This window comes from Myiozetetes cayanensis, unplaced genomic scaffold (assembly GCF_022539395.1).
Source record: "Myiozetetes cayanensis isolate MyiCay16 unplaced genomic scaffold, myiCay2020 scf10, whole genome shotgun sequence".
In the NCBI taxonomy this organism is placed as follows: domain Eukaryota; kingdom Metazoa; phylum Chordata; class Aves; order Passeriformes; family Tyrannidae; genus Myiozetetes; species Myiozetetes cayanensis.
In genome coordinates, this window is record NW_026086605.1 from 17209398 (window position 1) to 17219085 (window position 9688).

At 42.1% G+C, this 9688-nt stretch overlaps 1 protein-coding gene across 1 annotated transcript; it reads left to right on the plus strand.

Moving 5' to 3' along the window:
• Positions 1 to 1983: 1983 nt before the first annotated feature.
• ANKRD1 (ankyrin repeat domain 1) lies at positions 1984 to 9633 on the plus strand. Its single transcript, XM_050339566.1, has 9 exons — positions 1984 to 2013; positions 3462 to 3641; positions 5434 to 5571; positions 5662 to 5769; positions 6440 to 6538; positions 7652 to 7750; positions 7895 to 7993; positions 8159 to 8257; positions 9439 to 9633. Exons 1-9 carry the CDS (start codon positions 1984 to 1986, stop codon positions 9547 to 9549), a joined length of 963 nt encoding a protein of 320 aa, XP_050195523.1. The 3' UTR covers positions 9550 to 9633.
• The last annotated feature ends 55 nt before the right edge of the window (positions 9634 to 9688 follow it).

Here is a 9688-nt window from a genome sequence, read left to right on the forward strand (position 1 = left end):
CTTAAAGCTTCCAGTTTAGCCTTTGCTGAGTCAGTTTTATATATCAGACTGTTTAAAAAAAAAGAAAAAAAGGAAAGCAAAAAGAAGGAAAAGTGATCTTCAAATACAACAAATCTTGAGGAAGTTCACAGCTCCTTAAACTGTTCCTAAAGCAAACATTTCTCTTTCTACATCAGGTCTCTGCTGTGATCTGCTTCTGCTAAACCAGAAGCACTCCGTGCAGCCATCCTTTAGGGTTGTGGATTTTAAGACAATCTCCCAAATAAGATTCACAGAACAGAACAGACTGGGGTTAGCTGTTGCAGCACCTTTGTAAACTAGAAAAAGCCACACAGAGCTGCAAAACTGGTGAGAAAAAAAAAAGTCTGGCAGTGTGATTCAGGACATACCACTTGAGGGGAATGATACTGTTGCTGTACTTAGATTTGGAAAAAAATGTCCTGAAAGGTTCTCTTGCTAGCACATACTCTATTTTAGTTCTGGGACTCATCCTCTAATGTCATATATATTCTGAGTAGTAAAGGAACCACCTGATGTCCAGCTTCATTTCAGGGAAAGGGAGGGCATAGGTATGATGGGGACTAGAAGACAAGTTTGGACGTACTCAGATTACTGGGGGATAGTTCAAAGGAGAGACACCTTGAAAGGTCAGTGTCAGGAATGCAGCATGCTAATGATGTTAATGATATAAACAACATGTGGGATCGTTAGGTCTTGATTTGGTGAAGAACTTATGTACAAGTCGTACTTGAAGCACCTGAGCAGCTGTATACATTTCAGCCAGGTGATCCACATGCCTACAGCCAACTTTATACCTCATCAGACAGGAGCTCCAAGCATTGCACAATTACAGAACTGACTCTTCTTGGCGTTCATCCACACTCTTTGAATGCAAAGATTAGTGCATCTTCCACTTATAAAACTGCCTTCTGATGGTGGTCATTCTCCAAGCTACTCTGATTCATGGCAAAAGAAGAGCTTTCCCAAAGGATTCAATAGCTCCTTTTCCCCAAAACACACGCATCATCTGCATATATTTGTCTGTATCCCATCTATCCTCAGAAATTAACGAATTGCATCTGTGCCTCTATTCTCTCATATCCAAAAGGAAAATATTGCCTGAAGAAACAGTATTAAGTTTTCTTTTTTTTTTTTCATGATAAGACATAATCTATTATTTGGCTTATTACCATTGATTGACAAAGTTCCAGAAAAATGCAAATCTTGCTGTTTTGAGATCTTACACTGATTTTTTTAACTTAAATTTTACACTAATTTATCACATCACAGGCCCTTTTAGCACCAGAGACATCATTCTAGCTTAGTAATCCCTGAGAGAATTCCTCCCAACAAATATAGAAGACTGTCATCATGATGAGAGAAAGCCTTTCCCCTAAAATTGTTTATCATCCAAGAATAAATAGCAATGAAAAGAATGGGTTTACGAGACTTTAGAGATAATAATCAATTTCTCAGGAAGATATTGCTACAAGCATTGTACATAAGCCGCTTACCCTTTCCAATGTCTTACAGTGATCGGAATGTCAATTAAAAAAAAAAAGGAGATGAAGTTATAACGCTGTATCAACAGGCAGCTGTCCTAGTGGGCACTGGGAACACAGAATGACTCGCATTGCTGAGCAGCGCAGTCATTGCCAAAGAATGATGAGCTCACATTTCATCCCGATGCACATACCCGGTGTGGTCAGACTGAGGCTCACCCCTCCTCGCCCAACTGACGCCCCCTCCCTCCCTGCCTCGACACCAGATCTGGCTCGTTAACATGTCTGGAATGAGCGCGAGCCTACCTCTCAGCTGGCAAGCACAAGGGGCATACTTGGATTCCCAGGTTGGAAGATTATCTCATTCAAGCACAGTTCTCCCAAAGATATATAAGCAAAGTGAGTGTGGTGGTCCCTGCAGAGCTAGTCTGAGCCCTTGGGAGTTTCTGTACAGGAGTACAACCTTCAAACACCAGCAAATATGACAATGATGATGAAAGTAGAAGAGCTGGTAGGTACAACCTTCTTTCATTTACTCACAATTACTTTTCTTTCTAGGCTGTCATTACAACAGGCAGAGAAAGATGACCTTTCTGGATCAGTGATTTAGTAGGTTACCAGCACTGCTGTGCTCTAGGTGCAAACCCTTATATACATTTTGTTATCCTATTATATTTTCATTTTGAATTTTATTTGGGAAGGGGGCTCACCACAGATACAGCCATGTAGCTGTTTGGATTTTGCATCAGAGCACAGTTCACCAGGAAGCAGAGACTGACCAGATTTAGCTGTTTATTTGACATTGTCCTGGATTTCAATTTTTTTTTTTAGAAGCTAGGAATTTTATGATCACTCTAAGTAATTCCAATCTAATAAGGCGCTGAGAGAAGGTATTAATGCAGAGAAACTAAAGTATTTTATAATCCTAAACAAACAGTCTAGTAATAGTTTTGTTTTCTAATAATACTCTAACAGTTCCTACAACCACTGCTGTTCATGATGTTAACGAGCCTTTGAAAAATAATGTCTAAACCAGATCACAAGTGATGGGACATGCCACTGCAGTGCTTAGACTAAGAATGTCTGATCTGTTCGAGAAACTGGGAAAACAGGAATGATACAGTGAAGCACCACTTTTATTTTCCCAAATGACTATGTTAAGATATAACTGCCATACAGCCTAACTAGTTAATGCTGTCTTAAATTCTTTGGCATAAGTTATCTCTTTGTACATACTTAATTGGGCATCAGAAATATTTCTGAAAGCTACTGAAAGCTGTGCTGCTGTATAGCACCACAAAGCTCCTGCATGGGAACAACCTTTTGCCATTCTCTTATAAATGGGACTTTGGTACTGACAGAGACGGGTAAAACCAGCCTTGAAATTATTCAACAACCTGATTTAACTGCATGGGATGTGTTTCAATAGAGCTGGAAGGTCCCAGTGGAGAAAGCCTCTCCTCCCACACTACCTGCTCAGTTCCCACACTCAACACTCGCAGGTTGAGGGTGGTTGGTTGTGGTGGCTCTTTCCACCACAGCCTTTTAGAGCCTTCTGCTGAGTCTGACACAGGTTGGCAAGTGAACAAACAAGAAAACCCTGAACAAAAAGGATGCTCTTCCCAACCCTCTGGCTTTTGTCGATACAGCAGCACCTCAGCTGCAGCCAGGCAGGGAGTTAGACCGAGAGCTGGCCTCATGGATCTGGATCCAAGCCCTGAAGATGCCAAGGGTGAGTTGCTGTGTGCATGTGGGAAATCTGCTCTCAGGCGAGACTGGTGTACCCATTTGCACACGCAGCTAACCCAGGCACAGGTGGAATGATGTCTGCACTCGGTCCGTCACACATCCTGAGAGCAGGACAGGAACAAGGTCCACCCTAGGGAATCCATGTTCCCAGGTGATGACCACTGCAGTCATGACACTGGTGTTTATATTATATCATGTTTGCATTTACAGGTGACTGGGAAGAAAGTGGATGATAAAGAGACTGGTAGCTTCCTCCCTGAGGACTTCAAAAATGGGGAGTATGAAGCTGCTGTGAGATTAGAGAAGCAGGATGACCTAAAGACGGTCTCTGAGCACTCACTGACCCGAGGTGATCTGGCTTACAAGAAGGAGAAAAACCTAGAAGCAGAGGTAGGTTCTTGAGTTTTCTGCTTGGATTTTTATCATTCTGTGTGCACTTCCTGCTGCTGTCCTTGAAGTTTTGCCTCTTTCTAAGTTAGAAATACATGCATGTGAGCTAAATAAACCCTTGGGAGATCTCCACCAAAGGAGGTTGGTCTAGAGTACACTGAACACCATGGAGATCTGCTGACTTCTGTAGCTTAAGACTGCAGGCAGTAATGCTTTGAGGCAGAACCCAAAACATCCCCTGTAATGTCTGACTGAAACAGCAGGGGCTCCCTCCTGCCCAGAGTCACCTTGGCGCCAGCTGTCAGTAAGGGGGGAGCAATCAGAGAGCCAGTTAGCCACCTTCAGCTTCCACATCTAATGACTGCTACCAAAAATAACTAACCCACAAAAGATGTAAGAGTGCATTTCTGAAGCCAGAAGTCTTATTTACCATGAAAAAGTTCTTTTTATAAAAACATGGCATTACGCTGACTAGCACATTTGGGAAGAACAATTTTCAAATGAAAGTGATACTGGTCTACAGAAAAGTACCATTTTCTATTCCTGGAGCATGACAATTCTCCCATATCTCTAAGAACTGATGCTTTTTTTCCCCAAAAACATGTCTTGAATTCTTTGGTGAATAAGGAACCAACTGGTCTAAAAATTTAAAGTGGTTTGGAAATTAAAAATTTAACTAGAGGGGGAATAAGACTTTTTTCTGAAAAATGAAGAGTGGGAAAGTGAGCATCAGAAATATTAGAATAAACACTACTACTTAACCTTCAACAGAGACATCATTTCTTGCTATAGAGGCTTTTTGAGTTCTTCCAAAACTGTGTCCTAAGAACTTTCTGGGTCTTCAGTTGATCCACAGTCCACTCAGCCAGCATAATTATCTTCCATTACATCAACGATCTACAGATCAAACATTAAATGCAGACAACAATAAAAAGAAAAGGTGGAAATAACCTGAATAAGAATTCAGTTGACAAAACTGTATGCTATATGACAGGGCATCATCAAGGTATTTATCCTTAATGACACCATGAATCTGTCATCTGTATTGACCGAGTTACCCCTTGTTTGTGAATGCCCCTTCTGAAGTCAAGGACACCTCATGGGATCTCAGTTCAGGCAACACATTTTCCCTTGATATTAGCAGTGCCCCATACTGACTTCATGCCTGGATGCTTTTTACAAGCAGGCTTGAAGAAATCTCAAACATTTATTGAACTGCCCATCAAGGACACTGAGGACATTCTTTGCAGCATGCCAAAATAAAACACTTGCTGACTGAAATGCTAAGATCGGTCTAAACCTTGTTCTTTACTTAAGGTTATGTTTTTAATCAAAGAGAATTAAGTTCCAATAAATTAATGGCTGCATCATAAAAGTGGTTGAAGAAAAAATGCTTGGTGGAAGTCAGCTAAAACTGCAGGAGTTTCCCAGCTCTCATAAACTGCACATGAGATTTTTTAAGTTGTGCCAGAAGGGACTGCAGTGCTGCCCTGACTCCCGGCCTAAATTCATGCTATCTAGCCCACAACACATGGCTGATGAAGAAGCTAGGAAAAGGTCCAATGGAATATGAAAAACTATAGATAACAAAGAATTTCTCACCCTTAGTAACTTATTCTAATGGTCAAATAGCCCTATCTGTGAATAAGAATATTTTAAAAAGACAGTTTATTTCAAAGTTCATACAGTCTTAATGGAATTCAGCTGAATAGTAACACGCTGTCCTGCCACTCTGAAAAGAAAGAGGTGGTCATGCTCAGCTCAGCTTGCCGGCTTCTCTGATTTGTTTCAGCTGAAGAAGAAGAAATTAGAGGCAAGGACAAAACTTGAAAACTTGGAGGATCTTGAAAAAATTATTCAGCTGAAGAAGAAGAAAAAATGCAAGAAAGTGAAAGTGCCTGTTTTAAAGGAACCTGAACCAGAAGTTATTGTAAGTGACTTCAAAGTACCTTTTTCTGGAGAAAGCAGTGATGGGTGTTTGTGCCACACACATTTATGCCCTCTATATTCTTTCCATCAGACAGGACCCGTGGACATACCCACGTTCTTTAAAGCTGCGGTGGAGAATAAGTTGCCAGTAATTGAAAAATACCTGTCAGAAAAAGGGGATCCAAATGTCTGTGATGAGGTACAATTTTACTTCCTAATGCAAAGCCTGCTACAGAAAAGGGGTTATTATAGAAGAGAAATAACTTTTACCACAAAGTTTTGTAGCTTCCATCCTTATGAGGAGAAAAAAGGGAAGGGGGGAGTAAATAAATGCTGGAAGTTTTGTACATCAAGTTTTCTAGTGATAAACAGGCCACTGAGACTCTTCAAAGTCATATTACCTCAAAAGAGTCTTTATATTTAAAAGAAAGCGGTTGGTGCCCAGGAAACCCTGATTTTCAGTAGAAGGTGATCTTCCAAAGCTACAGATGAGGAGATAAGAAATTTGTCTGCAGAAAGACAGAAATAAGTGATGCTGCCTGCCCTCACACTCCATAATGCATGAGCTGCATTTGCAAAATGCAGTATAGCATGTTGGATGGGGAACTCGACAGGCATCATATTAAATTTGAATGCCATACTGCAGATACTTCTCACATCCTTTAAAATGCTGGGTAGGCAGCTCTCAGCTATCAGGTTGCTATTAACATTTAGCAGATTTGGGGTTTCAAAAGTATAAGCTCTTAAAAACGAATCAACACACAGTATGTATTTGCCATGGTCCTAGGGGGAAGGGGAGAAAAGATTTTAAATTAAAGACATCCTTGTGCGATATGTAATGTCTGACTTTGCACTGTTTCTATTGCCAGTACAAGCGCACTGCATTGCACAGGGCATGCTCTGAAGGACATCTAGAGGTGGTGAAAAAGTTGGTGGAGGCTGGAGCCCGGCTTGAACAGAAAGACATGGTATGCACATCCACTCACACCTCTTTCCAAAAACTGCTTGTTTTTTTATAAGTGCCAGGAGAAGCTTACTTACAGAAGTGCTTCTTACAGAGAAGGAGCATTAAAAGGCCTTACAGTGTCTTGTGAGTTTATCCTTAAAATAACACTTTTGAGAAGAGGTTTCACTTTTTAGGAGGGGGTGCCTGCCTTGCTTTGCCAAAATGATTGCTGGAAAACACAGGAAGTGGAGGAACACGCTGGCCAGTCAAGTGCCACAAACAGTAAAGCCTAACTTAGGGTAAGCAAGAGAGCTGAGGTCAGGCTACCACTTCAGCCTGCTAGCAGGTGCTGGAGATACCACTGTCCCACGCCTGTATCCAGGGCTCACTGCAATGTGCACATTCTCCACCAGGATTTCAAGGCTGGCTCGGGAGAGCCCCCTGCTCCTCTGGAATGCCAGCCACAAGGGGTGCTGAGTATCAACAGCTTCTGCAGCTGTTTTTTTGCTTTTCCACTCCTAGCTCTTTGTCCCTATGCTGAACAGTTGGCACTGGCCAGCCTTGCTTCTCCAGCAGTGTTCATGGAGGGTGTGAGATGCAGGAGGAACAGCAGGCAGAATGGGACCATCAAGGGACAGCAGAGCTCAGGGCAGAGAAACTGAATCTTGTAAAGGGTTCTAATTCACTTTGCGGATCTGCATAAGTTGTGCGAGGGTTTGTCTGTTTTTTAAAGAGAATCATCCTTTCCCTTGAGCTTAATTTTCCACGCATTTTAGAACCCAAAAGGCATTGAATAAATAATATTAACTACCACATACCAGCTACATACCTGGCAAAAGACAACTTTCAAGTTCACAGAATAGACAAAACACATCCTCTCTCACAGCAGCATTGCCAAGATCTCTGTCTTTAGGAGTAACATGCAGCAAGCATGAAGAGTGAGAAAATCACAGCACTGCAGAAATTAGGGCAAAATAAGAAAAGCTGTTACTAGAAACATTTCAGTGATCACAGTGAAGTGCTTTAGGTTAAATTGCACAAAAATTATTTTTGATTTAGAAATTTGATCAAAATAGTTTAACTTTTTTGATATAATGATATATTAAATTCCTTTTAATTTGTTTTCCTACTGCAGCTTCAATCTACAGCTCTGCACTGGGCATGCCGGGGAGGTAGTCTGGATGTTCTGAAATTCTTACTGGACAAAGGGATAAACATAAATGCAAGAGACAAGGTATGTGCTTCTGGGACTCTGCAGCTTTTTTAATTGGACATGAAAAGCTGATCCTTATTCCTAGTAGATAAATTTTGGCAGCTGTTTTTGAAGCAGCTTTTACCTGTTCCATGCCATTGACAGCTTCTTCTCCTCCCCCCTCAGCTGCTCAGCACCCCTTTGCACGTGGCTGTGAGAACAGGGCGATACGACTGCGGGGAACACCTCATTGCCTGTGAAGCCGATCTCAACGCCAGGGACAGAGTAAGTACCAACGACCTCTTACCTCTCAGCTACAAGGTGGCACCAAGCTGCTGCCTGCTTTCATAGTTCCACTTGCCTGTAAAAACCCCTGACCGTGCAGTTGGGGCTGTACTGCAGTGCTGGACTGGCAGGACTGACACTGTGGTCCATGTCTCGTGTCTCTAGGAAGGAGACACTCCAATGCACGACGCCGTGAGGCTGAACCGCTACAAAATGATCCGGCTTCTGATTCTGCACGGAGCAGATTTAACTCTAAAGAACTGTGTAAGTAACAGCACAAAGATGAAGCAATTCAAAATGCTTTAAAATAAGTTTCCCATCAGAGCAGTTCCATAGGTTTCAAGGCTGGGAGAAGCTACAACAGACTTAATTAGATCACTTCAGAGCTAATTGAAGCAGAGCTGAGGCAAGAAAAGTGTAACTTAGGGGAGGTCAGGGAAAAGGAGAAAACCCCAGTACCTCTTTTAAAACCAGAAAGCATTAGCTGCCACTTAAACAGCATCACACCTTTCTAAGATTTATTTTAATTACTCATATCATACATTGAAAAGATATAATGGACAGACACTTGCTCTGCACAACTCCTGGACTTCAACCACCACTGAGACAACGAAGATTGTAGCTTGTCAGAGAAATCTCCTTTCTGTTAAGCCCACAGCTGATAGCCAGCCCCAGCACTTCATCTGGATGACTGGCTGTTAACCTTACCACTGAGCAACAAACCCTGCGGCTCAGAGGAGCTTCAGTTCCAGAAGTCCCACACCTGACTCAGCTCACAGCCACTGCAGCAGCAGCAGCGTTTTGCTGGAGCTCTGTGACTACTCCCAATTCCAAACCTAGCAGCAGTAACATGGGGTTTAGCATTGCCAATGTTTTTAAATGACAATCAGTCAAAACTTCAGGGGACAAGGAAGAAAACAGTCACTGGAGCACTCTGCACTCCCAGGGCTGCTCCTGGAATTATCCCTCATCAGGGTATGACAACGATAGAAGATAAAGCCCCAAAGGCCAGAGACCTGCTCTCTCAAACTTTGTCTGCACACAAAAATTGGTCTTATTTAATTCCTGTTAATTCCTAATACCCTAATTAAACCACTACAAACTCTCCTCTGAATTCTGCATTAAGAGAAATGCATCTTATTGAGGTTTCACCTAAACATATTTCTTATCAGTTGAACCTAGAAGATAACATGTGACTGCATGTTCTGCTAGTCACAGTATTTGCCAGTACGGTTAGACCCACTGAAATCTAGTGAGACTTCATCAGGAGTCTGACCAGGACTCTGCAGAACAAACTACGCTGACCTTACAGACTGAGACTAAGTCTTGAGCCTGTGTGTGCAGAGGGGTCTCATGGGATGCACTGAACAAGTATTTAAGAAAGAACAAGGGCTCAGCCATCACTGGGTGAAATTAAATCATGCTTCCTCTGCTTTTTTAACCAGCAAGGGAAAACCCCGATGGATCTTGTTCTTCAGTGGCAGAACGGCACCAAAGAGATATTCAACAGCCTGAAAGACAATTCCAAAAAGAGTGTCCACCCAGGCAAATTCTGAAGAGAGAAACCAGACCACTCTCTTTTTGCTGCTTTGAAATGCTTCATACAAACCTGGATGAAAACGGCCTTGAACATAGTATTTTTACTGATAATATTTATGGCACTGGATTATTTGAGGTACCTTCACTGAAAACTGC

Excerpts from the sequence above, each read along its gene's own strand:
- ANKRD1 (XM_050339566.1), top strand. The coding sequence starts at position 1,984 with ATGACAATGATGATGAAAGTAGAAGAGCTG. Across the intron at positions 5,770-6,439 it reads ATCCAAATGTCTGTGATGAG|TACAAGCGCACTGCATTGCA; the intron begins GTACAATTTTAC and ends TTCTATTGCCAG. Across the intron at positions 7,994-8,158 it reads ATCTCAACGCCAGGGACAGA|GAAGGAGACACTCCAATGCA; the intron begins GTAAGTACCAAC and ends TCGTGTCTCTAG.